We start from the raw sequence: 21,739 nt of genomic DNA, 5'->3' as shown, positions 1-21,739 counted from the left end.
AGACACCAGGAAGACTGCAAAAATAAGTCTCTGGCTTTTAGACTTATTTTCCTTACCCTTGCCTGCTACGGACTGGAAGAATAAACTGGATTGACTCTAAGTGTGTGAATTACCTGACAAAAGCAAGAGGCAGCTCTGCTATTTTGTCTGGTGAGGGTAAGTGGAAAAATTGCAGAGAATTACACCTAGGGAGTGGACATCCCTCTCTGTCTCACTTGGCCTCTTTTTACCTCGCTTTCTTGTTCATTAAGGTGATTGACACTGGAACTAGAGAGGGTCAATAGGTGCTGGTGCGCAAAGGAGAAAGGATAGAGATCCCTTTGTAATTTCTGTTTCGGCCTGTTTCCTCTCTCTTTATCTCTGTCTTACATGCTTCTTTCACAGCACAATCGCAGCATCATTCTCTTTCTCAATACCTCAGTCAATTGAACAGAAAACTGTACATCATGACCGCTGAAAAATGCAACGTGCTTTTGCTGTGTGATTTCAAAGAATGTTCCAGACAAAGTTGTGAGGAATGTATCTCTGTAATCCCACCAGCTGTGTATTTTTTCCCCATGTCCCTAATGGTGTAGCCTAGTGGTTAAAGAACTGGGTTGGTAACTGAATGCTTGCCATTTTTAGTCAGTAAGATTTTTATAATGTTTTTGAAAGAAGACTCTTCTGCTCACCAAGGCTGCATCTATTTGATCAAAAATACAGTAAAAACAGTAATATTGTGAAACATTATTACCTATCAAAATAACTGTTTACTATTTAAATATAGTTTAAAATCAGTTATTTATTCATGTGATGGCAAAGCTGAATTTTCAGCAGCCAGTCTTCACTGCACATGATCCCTATTATTATGTTGAAAACAGTTATGCTGCTTAATATTTTTGTGGAAATTATGGTAGTTTTTCGTTTTCTTTTCAGGATTGTTTGATAAATAGAAAGTTCAAAACAGCATTTTTTAAGAAATAGAAATCTTTTGTAACATTATAAAGGTCTTTACTGTCACTTTTGATAAATTTTATGCATCCTCGCTGAATAAAAGAATTTATTACTTTTTTTTTTTTTTTAAAGACCATTTAAAAATCTTTTAAAATTTGGAGTTGGTCCATTCATCCAAACAAAAACCAAAAAAAACATTTGGTTCCATAAAGGAATATTTCACCCCAAAGATTTAAGTGTAGTAGGAATCATAACCAGAATCATTGTGTAATCATAATCAGAAATTGCACTCTGAATCTGAACTATAATCATTAAAGTGATAGTTCAACCGAAAAATTTATATTTTGTCATCATTTACTCCCCCTCAAGTTGTTCCAAACCTGTACTTTTGTGTCTTCTGTTGAACACAAAAGAAGATAATTTGAAGAATGCTGGGGTCTTAACTACTTTGAACTTTCATTGTATGGACAAAAAACACTCCAAAAACTGTAAATTGAACAGTATTCTACTGTAAAAATTACATTAAATGTACAGTTAGATCTATTACAGTTATTTACTGTATATAGTACGTATATACTGTATATAGTAACTGTATATAGACACTTTCTGTTAACCGACAGTTTTTTTTGCCATAGCATTTTTACAGTGTAAATCAAAAACTAAGTACAATCAGACATTGATGTTTTAACCCTTTCATTATAAATGAAGAGATAAACATGTTTGCCCTTGCTGCTCCACATTCATTTAGATATTTATGAAGTGACGTTTGAGTTCTTTGACGGAGGAAGGAATGCAAAGAGACATTGAGAGACTGCTGGGGTTCATCTGTTTATTTCATGGTGTTTTATCTTCTCCTGTTCAATTACAGATCCAGAGATTAAGAGTGACAGATGATCAGAATAACATGCGCCTCCAATCCAAATATTATATGTAGTCATATGCATGTGTGTGGCTTCTGCTCATGCATGAACATGGGGTTGTGTTTGAATTATCCATTCCTCTCTCTCTCTTTCTCTCTCTCTCTTGTATGTATCTGATGCTGCTGGGGTTCCTCTGTCAGTTCCTGATGATGTAAATCTTTCATGACTTGTCTCTCATTCTCACTTCCTCCCTCACGCTCATCCTGTTCTTTTCCTTTCATCCGCTGTTTCTCATGTCCTTTCTTCTCTCTCCGCTCTCCTCTGCTCTTCATTTGCCCTGGCACATCGTCTTCCTCCCTGAAACTTCGTCACTCACTTTGTGCTTCGCCCTTGTTCGTGTTTGTAAAGTTTTCAGGAGAAAATGGGTGGGAGAAGGAGCGAGAGAAAGATCACAAATGAGATTTCTTTAATATCTCAGTTTTTTTCTCCCGTGCATTAATGAGAGCAAACTTTTGCTTAAAGCCGAGTTGAACTTTTCACACTATTTTGTTGCCTGAGACAAAATTTGCAGGTTGTAAAAGATTTATTTTGTCGTAAGGCAAAATCTGTTGTCTTGGATCACATAATTGGCTGATAAATTGCCTTTTCGATGAATTTTATCTGGCAATGTCACAGATTTTGGTTCACATTCCTCCTACGACACCCGTCTAATGAATAACCAATTGGAATGTAGAAATTGATCGCACGTGAGTGTAAACACAAACACAATGTGCACATTTTTCTATGCATTTTGTGTACCTGAATGACCTCATACATTTGACAAAAATGACTGCTGGGAATAATGTCTCCCATAATGCAGAGAAACTATTTCCAGTGTTACCAAGTGATAATTTTTAATCTTTTTTGTGACTAAACAGCTGCATTCTTTCTTTTTCAGAACCATTTTTGTAAACAATATACGTGGTTTGTTGTTATAAAGGAATACTTTGACCCCCAAAAATTCTGTCATCATATTTTCACCTTGGTGTCATTTCAAACCCATATGATTTCCTCTGAATATTTTAGTATTGAGATACTTTTATAGGTTTTATTTTTATTTTGAATTAGTTTTATTTTCTGTTTTCATTTTAAATGTAAAGTTGTAGCAGTTTTGTTTGTTTTTTGTCAGGTTTTTTTTTTTTTGTATTTTTTTAAATACCAATTTCTGTTTGGGGTTTAATTAATTTTTGTTTCAGTTTTAGTTATTTTTGTGCATCAAGTTAAACTAAATGAAAATGAGAAATGTTGCCTTGACAGCTAGTCTCAATAAAATGTTAAAATAAAAAAAAAGTTTTTTTTTTTTTTTTTTTTCAGTTAAGGTTTATTTTAAGAAACAAAATATATTTTTTATGGTTTTAGTTTTAGGGTACGTTTACACGACAATGATGTACTAAAAATGGAAAAAAAAAAATGTTTCCTTTGCTTTTTTCACGTACAGACAACAACGTTGTCAAAACGATCCCCGTTCACACGGATCCGCGAAAACGACTAAAAATGCTATATTTATAGGGCTGGGACAATCCATCGATTCTCGATTTGCAATACAATGATTCTGGATCGATTCTGAGCTTAGTTTTAACAGCAGGTGGCGCTCGACTAGTTTTTAACCGCACACTGAAATGCTCATGAAGAAGAGTGCTGGACAGCGATCGTGTGAGTTATGTAAGTGGTTAAATATTTGCACCTCGGAATGCTTAGAATGCTTTTGTGACATGAGATTAATGTAAACACAGCCCACTCATACACCCTTGTAATTCGCTTCAATTCTTATTGAACTTTATGAATGATTATTTTAGGTTTAAGTGGTGTGTGTAAAGGAATTGGAAAAGCAGGCAGAGGACGGCTGTTTCTAAAGCACGTAGTGCCATCTGCTGTAAAAGGATTAGTTCACTTTGAAATGAAAATTACCCCAAGCTTTACTTACCCTCAAGCTATTCTAGGTGTATATGACTTTCTTCTTTCTGATGAACATAATCGGAGTTATATTAATAAATATCCTGACGCATCCAAACTTTATAATGGCAGTGAACAGGATCAATGAGTATGAGCTGAAGAAAGTGCATCCATCCACACCCATCCATCATAAACGTACTCCACACGGCTCCGGGTGGTTAATAAAGGGCTTTTGAAGTGAAGCGATGCGTTTGTGTAAAAATATCCATATTTAACAAGTTATAAAGTAAAATATCTAGCTTCCGCCAGACCGCCTTCCATACTCAAATTACGAAAAAAAACGGAACTGGTGTCGCTTCAGTTAAGCTTTTTCCGTAAGTTGAATAGGGAAGGCGTAGGACATAGCGTAAGCTTTTTGAACTGCGAGAGTTACACACTTTCTTCGTAAGTAGAATACGGAAGGTGGTCTGGCTTAATAACTAGTTAAATATGGATATTTTTTTTACACAAATGCATCACTTCTCTTCAGAGAAATGCATAAAAAGTTTTCTATTTTTAGTTGAAAACGGTGTTGTGTAAATGACCCCTCAGTTAACTATAATGACCCTGCCTCAGACGTACTAAAAGAATAATTAAGGAACCAGAATCGTTAAGTGCAATCAAATTCGGAACCAGAATCATTCAGTTGCCTTCCTAATTACCATTGTGTCCTTGAGCGAGACACTGTTGTTACTTCCAGGGACAGGATTGGAAAACACACTTTGTGTCAAAGCATGTGTGCTAACCACTAGGCCAGAGCTTTCTGTTAAGATATTTCCAGACAAATCTAGATTAAAAATGTATGTAATGAGGTCGTGTGACAACAATGTAGCACAGTTTGTTTAGTTTGGAGTGTTTATTATTTTATAATGTGTACTGTGTCACTTGCTATTTCTTGCGTTTTGGCAGTGCCAGGGTTTTTGTGTCACATTCTCTCAGTGTGACTGCTCCTAGTACACCCGTCTAATGTATAACCAATTAAAGCACAGCATTTCCTGAGGTTGTCGTGTGAGACAGAGAGCAACAGAAACAGAGAGCGGGAAAGATGTTACCTTAACTCTTTCCCCACCAGCGTTTTTTTTTTTTTTTTTTTTTTTTTAAAGCTGCCAGTCAGCGCCAGCATTTTTGATCATTTTTTACAAAACTTTCATGGCCCCCAGAATATTTTGTATGTTCTGAATATTTCAAAAGAAAGAAAAGAGCCTTAAAAAAAAAAAAAAAAAAAATTCTAGCTTCATGCCTTCTTTTTTTTTATCAACACTTGAATGTGGGCACGTTTCACAAAAAAATGATGAAAAAATAGATGGAGTAGATCACATCCATCAACACCCCCATATCTTGTACAGTCCTATACCTCTTTGTGAGTTTGATTTATATGCTGTTGAATGTTTGATGATCATGTTAGCTTGTGCATAAGCAATGCTTCTATCGCTTGTTTCTGCTTCTTTGCTTGTTTTTTGGATACAGAGATTCTGTTCAGAAGATGCATAATAGCGCCCCCTACCATATAACAGTGAAAACATGGATTGCCGGAAAGTTCTATCAATGGCGGGGAAAAAGTTAACTGTTAATAGCGTTTTGCATATAGGCCTGCAGTATGATTCTGAAGAATGGCTCTCTCTATGTTATATCACTTTTTTTTTTTTTTTTTTTTGTTATATCTATCACTTTTTTTTTTTTTTACTTTTCCATTCATCAAAGAATCCTGAAAAATGCATCAAGGTTTCCACAGATAAAGCACAACTGTTTCCAACTTTGATAATAAGTCCCAAATATGCATATTAGAATGATTTCTGAAGGATCATGTGACACTGAAGACTGGTGTAATGATGCTGAAAATTCAGCTTTGCCATCACAGGAATAAATGATATTTTAAAATATATTGAAATAGAAAACAGTTATTTTAAAATATAATTATAATTCACAATATTAGAGTTTTTACTTCATTTTTGATCAAATAAATGCAGCCTTGGTGAGCATAAGAGACTTAACATTTAAAAAATCTTACCAACCCCAACTTGGAACAAACGTTAGGGATCTCAATATGAACTCATAAATATTGTCATATTTCCCATCAAATTTCAAATGAACTAATCCACCCACTCGTTTTATTGAAAAAAATCTTTAAGACACATTGTAGGACAAATATTAATGGTATCTGAGATACAGAAACTTTCAAACAACTTCAATTAACATTTAATGAAACTAATTTCTCTGTGATATTGATCAAAATGAATTTCTTTGTTTATTTATGAGTGTGTTTACTCTTATGTGTACATTCTGCACCTCATTTTGTTGGTTAAAGTGAAAGCAGGAAGCTTATAAGTGTGGCGCTTCCATTAAGAGCAGGTCAAGGGTCAGCAAATTCCCATAATTACATGTCGCAGAATGATAAAATCATGGCAGGTGTGACGGAGGGCCTGAGAACCGTGGAGCTGATGTTGTTTTGGGCTGAAAGTGTGAGGATATATGAGGTATTTTGGTGAGAGGAATGATTTTTTTCCTGATTTCTTTTTTCTTTCTTTCTCTGCTCTCTGTGACCTGATGAGCAGTAAACAAGAGGAATCGTGGTTCCCTTGGTAAGACATTCTAATGAACTCTTAAAGCTTGTAATCTTCACCCGTCCTCTCTCTTTCATTCTCGTTCACATCTCCTCTTCTCCTGTCTCACTGCTCTGATGACATTAGATGATCATCTGCTTTGAGATTTTGAATTATGAAGTGAACATATGTCCTCTTGGCATTTCCCTCTCTGATTGCCCAGAAGATGAGACATGGACTATGTTCGGAATCATTTTGAGTAGGGTTGGATGGAGAACGACAAGAAGTGATAACAGCCCACTCCACGCTCTTAGTTTTAGGAGACAGAATATAAGCAAACACAAGTAGTGAGTCTCACTAAAAGTATCGCTCTTTGTGAACAGCGGGCATAAGCAGCGTGATTATATTGAACAGCATTTCCAATTAATAAATAAATTAAATAGGGCTGCAACAACACTGTAAAAAAAAAATACATTTTTAAGCGCAATGAACTTGGATGTTTAAGTCATTTCAACTTAAATTACATTAAACTGACTTTAAAAAATGAGTTGAATCTTGTATAACTTCCAAAAATAAGTTGAAAATTGCTTAACTTATTTTGCAAGCAATGTAAAAACATATGTTGTCATAACTTATTAATAATATAATCTTTTACAGCGAACTAATGCATAAAATCGATAATGCGAATAATAGACAACAAATTTGATTGTCGATTTATCGCATCTGCGTGCTGTGCATGAAAAACATCCGCCAGTCACATGATTTTACAGTATTGTCTATATGTATAAAACGCATCTGCACTGCAACAGTTGACCTGAATGAGTGCTGATGCACATTTTGCTTAAATATTTCTCGTTAGACATTAAATGTAGGTTTAGGATTCTACATGTAACTCAAGTAATTGTATTTTTATGAGAGGTGTAACTGTAAAGGGACTATTGTAGATAAATTATTATGTTCAGATGAGTGAAAACATTCAATATATTTGTTTTCATATCCTTTAAATTGCACACAGAAATTATTATAATAATAGTATAATATAATTAATATAGAACAATTAAGATAATATTTGTTTTTTAGTCCAGTTAATTGATTCATTGAAGAAATAATTGACAGATAAATCAATTATCAAAATAATTGTTAGTTGCAGCCCTAAAATAAATAAATAATATATGAAATCAAGTAATTGTCACAAAATCAATATTTAAAATATATTGCCTTCAATTCAGACTGACAGATATAGTTGTCAGCAACATGTCATAGCTATTGATTTTACATTTCTTTAGTGACAAATGATCCAAAAGTAATGTCACCTGCATTATTTTATTTTATTTTATTTTATTTTATTTTATTTTATTTTATTTTATTTTATTTTATTTTATTTTATTTTATTATTTTTTTTATATATATATTTTATTTTATTATTATTTTATTTATTTATTTATTTTATTTGACAACCAATTAAGAGTTAAGATTAAATTATTATAAATTAAACATTAAGCATTTTTGAAAATTAAATTAACATACTAATGTCACAAGACTACATAGCATAGTACTGTCAGAAATGTCACTGTCATTTTATAATGTGATTTTTTTTTTTACGTGCTGTTTTTTTTTTTTTTAAATAGCTGCAGTATTTAGTATATATGCAGTGTGCAGTATGTATGTATGTATTTAATCCTGAACATAGACATACTGTAGTTTATATTTTATGTATTTTTCTTTTTTATTTTGCCTGTTGTTTTGCATTCTGTGTATTATGCATGCATATTGCTACTACAAAATAACAAATAATTATTGCCTGATCATTTGAAATGGTTCTGCGGGACTTCAAAATAGGCATGCAAAATAAGAAATCCTAAATCTTCACCCACGCACACACACAGCATGATATATAGATTCACACTGGTTAATATGTGCATCGGCCAATCAGAGTTGAGAGTCCTGAGAAAAAATAATTTACTGGCTTTCTCTCTCCTGTCTGCTCTCACCCATGCTGTCTCCCTCTGTGTGTGTATGTGTGTGTAATCTCTCATGTACTGTGTGTTTAGATGGATTTGTTAGAGGCTTAAGATAATGGATTCTCCTCAGAGACAAATTTAATATCTCCACATGTCGTAATCTCACTCACTACTCATGTAGACACTGGATTAAGATTATTACATCCGATCTCTGATCTCTGTGTGGACCCTCGTGTGTGGACTCTTGCGTGTCCCTGTAGCTGTTCTACATTGTTTTACAACCATCTCAATATGCTCAAGGCAGCTAATCTCTGCGCCTGATGAAAACCAACCCGTGGAAGACAACACCGTGTCAACACCATGTCAAACACCATTCTGACTTGAGTACATGAGGCCGTATAAGCGGCTGACAGCAACGTTACCTCAGAAGCACGACACAGTCTTTTCCCCTTAGTGCAAATCTTCCTTTTCATTTGCGGCGTTCTTCAGGCTACTGTACTTCTGAGCTCACTCTGAAAAATAACACGCAGCTATAATCAGCACTTCCCGAAGCACAATATGAGAATAGATAGACTCGCAGAATTATTCTGTCAGCAGGGCTGAGGGATGTGAGCTAGAGTGTGATTCTTTATTTCTGTTGGAACATATTTATGTTAATTGTTTGCCATCCAGCATGATATTGCAATACACAGTGTGATTTAGACAAGTACAGTTGTTTGTTGGTTCTGGAACAATTTTCCTATCAGTCGATCATCGGTATAACTCAACCCCTTGAAGGGTTAGTTCACCCAAAAATGAAAATTCTGTCATTTATTACTCACCCTCATGTCGTTCCACACCCGTAAGACCTTCATTCATCTTCGGAACTCAAATTAAGATATTTTTGATAAAATCCGATGGCTCAGTGAGGACTGCATTGCCAGCAAGACAATGAACACTTTCAATGCCCAGAAAGCTACTAAAGACATATTTAAAACAGTTCATGTGACTACAGTGGTTCAACCTTAATGTTATGAAGCGACGAGAATACTTTTTGTGCGCCAAAAAAGCAAAAGAACGACTTTATTCAACAATATTCAATTTCAAAACACTGCTTTATGAAGCTTTGAAGCTTTACAAATCTTTTGTTTCGAGTGGTTCGGATCGTGTATCAAACTGCCAAAGTCACGTGAACCATTGAAATTTCGAAACACTTATGAGGTAACGAAGCCTCGTTTACTGAAATCACGTGACTTTGGCACTCCGAAACACTGATTCAAAACAAAAGATTCGTAAAGCTTCGAAGCTTCATAAAGCAGTGTTTTGAAATCAGCTATTGTTGAATAAAGTTGTTATTTTGTTTTTTTGGCGCACAAAAAGTATTCTCGTCACTTCATAACATTAAGGTTGAACCATTGTAGTCACATGAACTGTTTTAAATATAACTTCAGTTCCTTTCTGGGCATTTGAAAGTGTAAATTAACTTGCTGTCTATGCAGGCCTCACTGAGCCATCGGATTTTATCAAAAATATCTTAATTTGTGTTCTGAAGATGAACGAAGGTCTTACGGGTGTGGAACAACATGAGGGTGAGTAATTAATGACACAATTTTCATTTTTGGGTGAACTAACCCTTTAAATCAGAGGTCACTTATTGGTTAAAGACAAGTTTTTTTTTTTTTTTTCTCCATTATTTATGCATATTAACTTATATGAATTCATTAACATACATTTATTTAATAAATAAATAATATATTAAATAAATAAATAAATTCTGTTAACTTATTAAATTAATACAAGTTATTCAATTATATTAACTTATATTAATGAATTAATTCATTAACATTTTATTTATTTATCTATTTATTTGACCACATTTATATAAATACATAATATTTTAATAAATAAATAAATTATATTAACTTATTAAATTAATGCAACTTATTCAATTATATTAACTTATATTAATGAATTAATTCATTAACATTTTATTTATTTATCTATTTATTTGACCACATTTTGACACATAACATTTTAATTAACATATTAAATAATGTTTAATAAATAATTTAAAAAAACAAAAATCATTTAAATAAATAGGTTAATGCTTTATTAGTAGTAATTATTATTTATTTTTATTCATTTATTCATTTATTATGTATTTATTTATTTGGCCACATTTATATAACTAAATAATATTTTTCATCAATAAATAATAATTTACATAATTAAGATAATGTTTTATTATGTATTAATGTTGTTTAGTTTTTATTATTTAATTCATTTATTGATTTATTTATAATGTATTTATTTATTTAAATAATTATTTATTTAACTAAATATAGCCAAAAGCCATGTGTCCAGAAAAAAAAAAAAAGAATATAATTGCCATTTATCAGTTATCGACTATAGCATGAAATTAATTTTCATCTCATGGTATTTGCCAGAATTTTAATATCAATGCATTCCCTGCCTTAAATCATAGTGCACTGATTGCTTGAAAGATTTGTTGTTGTTCCAGGACCAACACAGGATGTGTAAATCACTCTAAGCACTGATATTCTGCATAAATCAGTAGTGCAGAACTGGAAACTATTTAACACCATATGCATCCAAGTTTTGCTTTGTGTACTTGTTACTGGACATAAATTTAGAATGTGCCAGTCTATGCAAATCAGGTTTCATGCCAAGTCATAAGATCCACACCTAAGGTGCCATAGTTTAACACATACTGGCTACATTTAGAGTGCACATACACAACTACGTTTCTAAAATATTGCTTCATTTTTAGACTTTTCAGAAATAGCACTCCTATATATCTTGTTCCTCTTCTTATTGACTTTTCCTGTCCAATTCCATTCGCTCGCTCCAATCTTCTGTATCTTCTGTATCGCTCGCAGATTTCTGCTAGGTTTTTTGTGGTTTATTTGTCATATTTTTGAATGATGAGATACAGTGAGATGAATGCATAAATTACATACATTCCTACTGAGATTACAAAAGTTAGAGCATCTATCACTGCTGTGTTTGGAGGATGGGAGAATGCATTACACCTTTCCAGTCACTGATCAAAGATCAGATCAAAGCTTGTGTGTGTGTCTGTTTGCATCTGTGTGCCAGTTTATCTATCATGGTAGGCTGCTTTTCATCTGAGGTGCATGTTCTCACCATTCTCCTTCAGTCTTAAAGGAATCATTTGCATAAAAGGAAAATTCTGTCATTATTTACTCATTCCGTCTTTTATTTCTTCACATTCGAAGATCATATTACAATGAATGGAGACTGGAGTTTTCAAACATTAAAAAGGATACAAAGGTACCATAAAAGTGTCATAAAAGTATAAAACTGTATGACTCATACACTATATTCCAATTCTTATGAAGCCATGACGTAGCTCTAAGTGAGAAACAGCCCAAAAACAAGTTCATAGATAATCTTCTCCTCTATTTAGTCGATGTGGCTAAATCACTGAACTCAAGAACTGATTCATGCGTGAATTCAAGTTCTGTGAACTGGATTCATTGAAAAGATCCTAATAGTACAATTAGCTTATGAATCAAACATTACAAGTTCTCTTATGAATGTGCCAAGGAATACACTGACTCATGTAGAAGAACTCTTTTAAGGTGCTTTTAAAAGTATAAAACTGTATGACTCAAATGCTATATTCCAAGTCTCATGAAGCCATACGACCGAATCACTGAGTCAGTGAGTTGAACTCAAGAACCGATTCGTGCGTGAATTCAAATTGGTTCTGTGAACTGGATCAACTGATTCATTTAAAAGATCTTAATAGAACAATTCGTTTATAAATCAAACATCATCATAGAATATCTCTTTTATGGTGCTTTTAAAAGTATCATAATAGAATAAAACTGTATGACTCAAATGCTATATTCCAAGTCTCATGAAGCAATGCGATAGCTCAAAACCAGGCCAAAATGTAAGTTCATAAATAATCTCCTCCATTTAGTCGATGCGACTAAATCACTAAGTGAGTGAGTTGAACTCAAGAACCTATTCGTGCATAAGTTCGAATTGGTTCTGTGAACTGAATCAACTGATTCATTGAAAGCATCTTAACAGAACAATTAGCTTATGAATCAAACATCACCAGTTCTGTCATGAATGTGCCAAGTAATACACTGTATGACCCGTATAGAATAACTCTTTTATGGTGCTTTTATAAGTATCATAAAGTATAAAACTTTATGACTCAAACATTATATTCCAAGTCTTATGAAGCAATGCGATAGCTCAAAACCAGACCAAAATGTAAGTTCATTAATAATTTCCTCCTCTATTTAGTCGTTGCGACCGAATCACTGAGTCAATTTGTTGAACTCAAGAACTGATTCATGCATGAATTCAAATTGGTTCTGTGAACTGGATCAACTGATTCATTGAAAACATCTTAGAACAATTAGCTTATGAATCAAACATCACCAATTTTGTCATGAATGTGCCAAGAAATACACCATATGACTCGTATAGAATAACTCTTATGACACTTTTATGGCGCTTTTAAAAGTATCATACAAATATAAAACTATGATTCAAATGCTATATTCCAAGTCTTATGAAGCAATGCAATAGCTCAAAACCAGACCAAAATAAGTTCATAAATAATCTCCTCCTCCATTTAGTCGATGCAACCAAATCACTGAGTCAATTAGTTGAACTCAAGAACCGATTCATGCATGAATTCAAATTGGTTCTGTGGACTGGATCAACTGATTCATTGAAAACATCTTAATAGATCAAATAGCTTATGAATCAAACATAACCAGTTCTCTCATGAACGTGCCAAGAAATACACCATATGACTTGTATACTTTTATGGCGCTTTTAAAAGTATCATACAAGTATAAAACTATGACTCAAATGCTATATTCCAGGTCTTTTGAAGCAATGCAATAGCTCAAAACCAGACCAAAATGTAAGTTCATAAATAATCTCCTCCTCCATTTAGTCGATGCAACCGAATCACCGAGTCAATTTGTTGAACTCAAGAACCGATTCATGCATAAATTCAATTTGGTTCTGTGAACTGGATCAAATGATTCATTGAAAACATCTTAATAGATCAAATAGCTTATGAATCAAACATAACCAGTTCTCTCATGAACGTGCCAAGAAATAGACCATATGACTCGTATAGAATAACTCTTTATGGTGCTTTTAAAAGTATCCTACAAGTATAAAACTGTATAACTCAAATGCTATATTCCAAGTCTTATGAAGCAATGCGATAGCTAGAAACCAGACCAAAATGTAAGTTCATAAATAATCTCCTCCTGCATTTAGTCGATGCGACCGATGCCAAGAATTATACCATATGACTCGTATAGAATAATTTTATGAAATACATCACAGCAGTCATATGTGCAACTCTTATGATACTGGTGCTTTTGCATCCTTTTTGCGATTGAAAGCTCCAGTTCCCATTCATTGTAATTACACGGAATGACATGAGGACGAGTAAATGACATAATTTTCATTTTTGGGTGAACTATTCCTTTAACGATGCAATCACATGTCATTTTCGCCATTCACCTATCTTTCTCCATCTCCCGCTCTTTCTTTCCCTCCTCTATCATCTGTCAACCATGAATAGTCATTTGACTTTCTTCTGCATGTATTATTTTTCAAAGAACGAATTGATTCAGAGAGAGGATAAAAAGAAGAAAGAAAGAAAAAAAAAACTTAGCACCTCATCACAAAACCTTATCTCCCCCATGATGCTCAGTCTGTTAACCTGATTGATTGTGCCAATAATCAACCGTCTCTCTCTCTCTCTCTCTCTCTCTCTCTCTCTCTCTCTCTCTCTCTCTCTCTCTCTATCTTTTTTACCATTCTTTTCCCTTTTTCACTCTCAGATGTTATTGCCCCCGCTGAATTGGTTGCCCCGGTGATAGTGATTGCACCTAAGAACACATCAGTGGTTGCTGGGGCGAGTGAGGCTACTCTTGAGTGCGTCGCTAATGCGAGGTGGGTTGCCCCCAACGGCAGTGACTCACTGCCAGGGTTCCATTAAAAACAGGGTTCCTGTATAATTTCAAAGATGTTTGTTATTGTTATATTGTTTTTATTATCCATCACAGTGGTGACGTCATTTACATCAGTCAAAATTGCGATTATATCTGTCATTTCACATAAACTTGATGACTTTGACTGTGTTATGCATTTGTTTCAACTTAATAAAGCCAAACCCTGACTGGTCTGTGGCTATGCAGCCCCATACACAACAAACTGCGATGCACTGTGTATTCTGACACCTTTCTATCAGAACCAGCATTAACTTCTTGAGCAATTTGAGCTACAGTAGCTCGTCTGTTGGATGGGACCACACGGACCAGCCTTCGCTCCCCACGTGTATCAATGAGCCTTGGCCGCCCATGACCCTGTTGCCAATTCACGACTGTTACTTCCTTGGACCACTTTTAATAGATACTGACCACTGCAGACCGGGAACACCCCACAAGAGCTGCAGTTTTGGAGATGCTCTGACCCAGTCATCTAGCCATCACAATTTGGCCCTTGTAGAACTTGCTCAAATCCTTACGCTTGCCTTATTTTTCCTGCTTCTAACACATCAACTTTGAGGACAAAATGTTCACTTGCTGATTTTCTTGCGTATTTAACACATACCTAACTGTGCTCTTTATAATTCTTGGCATGAGTATTAATTTCAGTATGGCAGTTAATGTGCTGTGTTTTGTGTGTGTGTGTGTGGAGCAGATCTCTTGACAGGCTGCAGGTGTTCTGGAAGCGTAATGGGGTGAGACTAACAGCAGGAGTGGACTCGTTCGGGCGCAGGCTGGTCATCAGTAACCCCACCTCAGCGGACGTGGGTCTGTACGTGTGTGAGGCCGCGCTCAGAAACAGCAGTCAGAAGAGCACAGAGGCCAAAGCGTACCTCTCCGTGCTGGGTAAGACGATTGGGGTTTCTCTTATGCTACATGCAGTATTATTTTACTGAAATGACCTAGAGAGCAAGGGTTTGTCAGGTGGATTTGATTTCAAGAATATCATTTAATTAAATACTGCAGTGAGCTCAATTTTTTTTCTATGAATAATACCAAGGTTTTTTTAAAAGCAAAGTCACTCCACTTGGCGGCATTTCGTTAACGCCTCTGGGCAGCTATTTCTAGTCAAGTACAGCTCCTGTCAACTTTTTCCAAGCTTATGTATCAATTACTGAAGATATGCCAAAACATTACACCAAAAAAGAAAACTATAACAATAACTTTAATGATAACTATATTACCATCCACACCAATGAACAATAACTTTTGTTTATTCTAAGCGCACTGCTGCAGCCATGTTCTCAAGACTACATTTATTTTGATTTTGATTAGCTATCAATGGGTCTCATTCGTTTTTTTTCTTAGTTGCGTGGATTATTTATATTTATATGAACTTCTCACAAAAAATTTCACTTGCATACGCTTATGAATTTGTATTTATCCTTGTTCTAAAGAATTTTAAAGGAATAGTCAAGCCATCCTAGATGTATATGACTTTCTTATTTCAGCTGAACACAATCAGAATTATATTTAATAATATCCTGGCTCTTCTCAGCTTTGTAATGGCATTGAATAATGTCCAAGTTTTTGAAGCTCCAAAAAACGCATGTTCAAACAGAAGGAAGAAAGTCATATACACCTAGGATGGCTTGAGGGTGAGAAAATTATGGGATAATTTTCATTTTGGGGTGAACTATTAAAATTAGTGACCTTGTGCATTAGAGGTTAGTAATTTGCATAAAACATACCCAAACCATCTCCATATAGGGGGTTTTCAAAACCTTTTTACGCCATTTCGATGCTCTCTAAAGACACGCTTTTGCCTGAAAGCAAGTCCAGCAAGATCCTCAAGCAATGTATGTGTGGTTTCAGTTCATACATTTTTTGTAGATAGAACCAATTTTAATGGGAAAGTTAGTGAATTAATCATGATTTGTATCAATTACTGTATATATGACAATACAGCAATAAAATTGAAAAACGTCATCAAATTTGATCACGAAAACTATAATGGTTCAGTTACACTTAAAATTACATTAGCATCCACACCAGTGGATATTAATGCTTTGTTTATTCTTAGCGCACTGCTGTAGTCATGCTCTCACTGCGCACTCTTTAAAAGTTAGATGGATTTTGATCCATCTATCATTGGCTTCAATTCACTTTTTTCTCAGTTGTGTGGTTTATTCATATTAATAGCACAAGAAAACTTCTCACGAAAAAATTTCCACTTAACACTTATGTATACATAAACATTTCTTTTTAACCTAATTCTAATGTTAATAAATTTTGAGTATTGGCTGTTTTCATTTTTTTCATTGATTGGCTCTTTTCATTTATTTTTCAATTAGTGGCCTCACATACACTCAACCTACACAGTACTTACGCTAAACCTTTAGATATTAGTCAAGCTACGCTCAAAGACATATTTATGCTGACCAGACCAAAATAAGTGCACTTAAACATCTGAAAATACGACACTCAAGTTAGCTAGCATCATACATGCAAATGCCTATTTTATCAAAACAAGGGAATATCACACCTCTCTGCTCATGAATATTAATTAGATGAAGTGACATCGCCCTGTAGATCTAACTGATTTACTGAAGGTTTTAAGGGGACCTACACTGTAGAGAAAGCTCTCAGATGGAGCATTTGATGGATAGGTATGATTAAGAAATCTTTCTGAGGGCGTGGAAAGTGTCAGTTTGAAATCAGAAATACATTGGATTTCCAAAATCACAATTGGACCTGCCTCTGTGACATTTCCATCAACAGACGCCTACATGAGAGTGTTGCAGCAGAAGTTGAAACTCAACCTTTAGCGACACACTAGCCCTGTTGTATATGCTCTAAAGTAGCCGTTTTACCCATTCATCTACAATTTTTTCTTTGTTTCTCTCAGTAAGTGGGAGGACAAATTTAGACATTTGTAAAAGTGAGTTCTAATGGTCGCTATGCACATTTATTCACACAATAGCAAGTCGGCTCTCGGTATTCTTTGTCACGTTACTGGAGTTTTATCTGAGCATCACGACTCTCAGTTTCCAATGTTTCCAGAAGGTCAGTGGACTTAAACATCCTCAGCCTCCTTAACATCCCTGCTCTTTGATCCAAAAACACAAATATTACTCTCTGTCCTGAGATCTTTTTCACCAATAGATGAGCTATGAATATTTATACCTCAACTCGCACTCTTATTAGAAACAGCAACGAATATTCTTTCAATGAGCTTATCTGACAGGTGTGCGCCTTACATGATTGGGCGAAAGGGGGGCATGCATATGCATGAGGCAGCCAATGGAGTGATGAATAAATTGGGGCTGTTGGAGGCTCAGAGAGACTTTTATAGAAAGATAAAGTGAACATGTCAGTGCAGCCAGCAGTGGAAAAGAGGTTGAGACGGAGGAGGTATTTATTGTTTCTGCCGTTGAATCCGATCCAGGCGCCAGTTTGAATATGTATATCCTGATCTGCATAAATGTACAATGAGACTGAATAAGTGCTGATTTGTTCGGGAAGAACGAAAAGGAGGAGAGGAAAGAGAGAGGAAAGAATGGAATGAATTGGAAAAACTGCGACATTGTTATGCCGTTCGTTTTTTGCTGTTGTTGTTGTTGTTTGTTTAACCCCCCTTCTTTATTCTCTCGATATTCTTCGGTAAGTGAAAAGCTGTTATCAGCATTACTGTTAACAGGTCCTTTGTCTCCTTTGATTTGGAGTGAGTTAGACAAGGCGAGAAAGAGAGAGAGAGAGATATAGAGAGAGAGAAAAAAAACAAATGCCAGGTGTGTGAAAAAGTAACAAGAGTCTTGCTCTTCCTGTCAAGAATAAAGGGGAAAATAAAAGTGCAGTGGATGAAAGCGTTTTCTTTTTTATGGCAGGCATATGCCAGGACACATTTTAATTTGATCTTATATACACGAACACATTTTAAATACTAATAGAGTGTAAAAATATATTTAACATCTGTAATTATATAGTGAGTGAAAGTGAACTCGCTCTCCCGTTCCTTCAAAAATACAGCGCACATGACGTTAACTACGCAAAGAAGAACATGGATGGAAAGAGGCTAGTTGGGTGAGAGCGAAAACGTAAGAAAGAAGTAATGCAGAGGTGAAAAGGATGTTGAATAGAATGAACATCATACCTGCATGCAAGTTACGTAATTTATTAGTACTTCTTGGTAATATCATGAATTACTAATTGACAACATAACTACGACATGCATGCTTGTCATTTCTTTTGCACTTTATTTATAATGAAGTTATATACAGCGGGTGCCACATAATTTGCGAGCGTAACAAGTTTACGAAAATAACGTTAGAATAACGACACTGACACATAGTTTGACAACATCTCTAACCGTATATACTGAATCAGAACGCGTTTTTTTCTCAGGCATTCTTTACTTAAAGTCCATCTGACAGAAGTGTCAACAGCTTTCACGCCTTTCAAAATAAAACTCTTGCATCAGAAAAAAAATAGAATTAAGTTTGTTGTTGTTGTTGTTTTTGACTACCAATTAAAGTCTGTTCACTCTGGGGCCATATTTGCAACGCCTCCGAACAGCTATTTCAGGCATCCGAGACCAAGTCCTATCTATTTGAATGGCGGAATTCTGAAATCTCAAAAACTGCTGATTTGAAACATATTTTCATGTGTTTCAAATCAGCACATGAAAACTGTCCCATAATGTTGTTTCTTATGCTCAAATAGCGTTGAAAAGACTTATTTTTCAGACTAGACAAGCCAATGCGCATGTGCAGTCCTAAGCGCGAGTCTCAGGTTTCTTTGGGAACCGGAGCCTCTAACGGCAGCTGCAGTGACACAATGACTTTATCAATCAGTGATTGGCTCTTTTACTTAGAAGGCGGGACAAATTCCGCCATATTGCGTGTTGCAGTTTCTCCTATTCATAACTAATAGGAGTGAACCGTCTTTCTATATCTAAAGCCTTTGCTACACACTCCGCAACCCACTCAAAACAGTCTTGCGACACACCAGTTGAGAAACACTGCTCTAGAACACACTCAGATTGGTATTAAATGGTAAAAATATAAATCCAAGCCCTCAGTTATGAGGTACACCACACATGAAGTCTTCCACAAATACCTAAACAACCACCTAAAACATCTAAGCAACCACCTACCTACGATCTAGAAACCAACTATAACACCTAAGCAACCACTAAGAATACTTAGCAATGCCCTAGCAACCACTCTCAACACCTAGACAACCACCTAGGGTTACCCTAGCAACCACTCAAAACAACTTAGCACTTGTATACTAGTGCCCTAGAAACTACCGAGCACACATCAGCAACCACCTAGTTAGACTGTGGCAACCACCCATAACATCTAATCAACCATCTATCTATGCTCTAGCAACCACTTAGAACACATTAGAAACCACCTAACGCCCCATCAACCACTCAAAAATCATAGGACCTGCATTGTAATGCCTTAACAACTACACAGCACACATCAACAGTCACCTAGCAATGCCATGATAATCACCCATAACATTTAAGCAACCACCTAGAACACTAAGCAACACTCTAGCCACCACTCAAAAAGACATAACACCTGCTTAGTAATGCCCTAGCCAACTACCCAGCACACATCAGCAACCACCCTCTAGCAACAGCCCAGAACAGCTTAATAACCTCATAACAACAGGGTGAAGATTTTTATACTTTTTGCATTATTTTCTACAGAGAATGTTAAAATCTTGTTTATACTTACAAGTTTGTGTGTGTGTGTGTTTGTATGAGCACAGAGTCCCCTTACTTCACATCAAAACCAAAGAGGACGGTGATAACGGAAGTTGAGAAAACTGTGGAGCTTCAGTGTCAGGCCAAAGGTAAGCCCTGCCCACTGCCCCGCCCCTTCTACAGACAGACAGCACCAAATTACTGCAGCACCTCTGAGTTAGACCATTTTAGAGTCATATAATATATGTCCTACATACTCTGCTGTTGTATAACCATTCTCATGCAGGAAACTATCATCTTTATATTGTCAGGAGTATAAAAACTGCCAGCACTTGAACAAAAAAGCCACTTAACTTCCAGTGTACTACCTGTCAATCCTGAATGTTTGAATGTATCTTTTAAAAGCATAATGTTCCCATTTCTGCATAATGTTATAGCATGTTCGTTTTATTGTGGCCGGTGTGCTTTCAGCCGACTATTTGCTGTAAGAACGTTATTCAGTTTATGTGCTGAGTCAACCGCAAGACTTGCTTTTAGCATAACCGTTTGTCGCCTCACAAATTTGACCTTTTTGCCAAGCGCGCTGCATCGACCCCAGCTCGTTTCCTCAATGTGTCCTTATTTGAATTCATCTTAATTTAATCGATTAAATGAGTGATCTGGAATAAGCGGTCAAGTACATTAGAAAAGGCGAGCGAGGCGCTAATGGCATTAGCTGCTAATCGGTGTCAGTGTTCATTCTACGTTAAGATCTAGTTAAAAGACATTAGGTATATCATTGGCTCACAGGGCAACGGAGGAGTAGAATCCAACTAGAAAATCCTTTTAACAAGCTGCGTCAATCTGACCTACATTTCAGCAACAAAGTGCCAAGTGTCTAAAAGTTAAACTTTTCATGACTTCTAACAAGGAAAATTCATAAAGAGAGACCTCAAACGGCTCTTTCTTCTCCCCTTTTTTCTCTAGTAATATTTTCTCCTTTATTTAACGGAAATCTGGACAGTTTCTCCTTTATGAAACTTTTTTAAAACTACTGAGACTTCTCCTCTTTTTTTTTGTGGCATAGATTGTACCTCTGCAATTTACACTTGCTGAGAATCTCGACTCGTTCTTTTTGCACTTTCGTAAGGGTGTGAAGCTGAGTTTGTGCGCACTTTGTCATAAACTGTCAAAAATTTAATTACAGCGAGCTTGTTTTTGACAGTCTTATTTTAACATCCTTGTCTTGCATCCCGTGGGTGTGATGTGACTATCGATGCTGAGACTCCATAGGAGACGGGGTGGAGCGGATTCACGCTATTTGACCTTTTAAAGTGTTGAGCTGCAGGATTTATCCATGATACATTCTTTAATTTGCATATCATGATGAGCATATCATGAGTTCCTTCAGATGAACTTAATTTACAATTATTGCTAATACATATAATTGCCGTTTTATTCATTTTCGCACTCGCTTCTTGATTTCTCGCTCCCTCTTTCTTGATCTCCCTCACTTATCCTCCTCTCCAAATCTTCTCCTTTTTTTGTCGGTGAAGCATGTCAAAATTTTATTGGAAGTTTAATCAATCAAAGCCAATTTATTAGATTAAATTTTCATTAATTAAACCAAAGTGTGCCCTGATGAAGGTCTATTGATGAAAACGTTAACTTTGTGATAAATCAAACACTCTCTGTGTGTGGGTGTGTGCGTCTGCTTTGGTAATAATTTTCTCATCTACCAAGTGTCATATGGCATTTGTGTAAATCTAGC

General features: G+C 35.4%; 1 protein-coding gene across 2 annotated transcripts in view; it reads left to right on the top strand.

Annotated features, from left to right (window-relative positions):
* The window catches only part of sdk1b (sidekick cell adhesion molecule 1b), a 253,500-nt gene that overhangs the window by 134,676 nt on the left and 97,085 nt on the right, over positions 1–21,739 (top strand). Inside the window, exons 7-10 of one of the 2 annotated variants that reach the window (XM_051903423.1) lie at positions 6,317–6,343; positions 14,124–14,235; positions 14,986–15,176; positions 20,055–20,138. In XM_051903423.1, coding sequence (XP_051759383.1) covers positions 6,317–6,343; positions 14,124–14,235; positions 14,986–15,176; positions 20,055–20,138 — 414 coding nt within the window. The remainder of the gene's footprint in view (positions 1–6,316; positions 6,344–14,123; positions 14,236–14,985; positions 15,177–20,054; positions 20,139–21,739) is intronic. The other variant, XM_051903427.1, reaches the window with a different exon arrangement.

This window comes from Ctenopharyngodon idella, chromosome 1 (genome assembly GCF_019924925.1).
Source record: "Ctenopharyngodon idella isolate HZGC_01 chromosome 1, HZGC01, whole genome shotgun sequence".
Classification (NCBI taxonomy): Eukaryota; Metazoa; Chordata; class Actinopteri; order Cypriniformes; family Xenocyprididae; genus Ctenopharyngodon; species Ctenopharyngodon idella.
The sequence above is the reverse complement of the archived record's forward strand: the minus strand, read 5'-3'. Positions and strand labels throughout refer to the sequence as shown.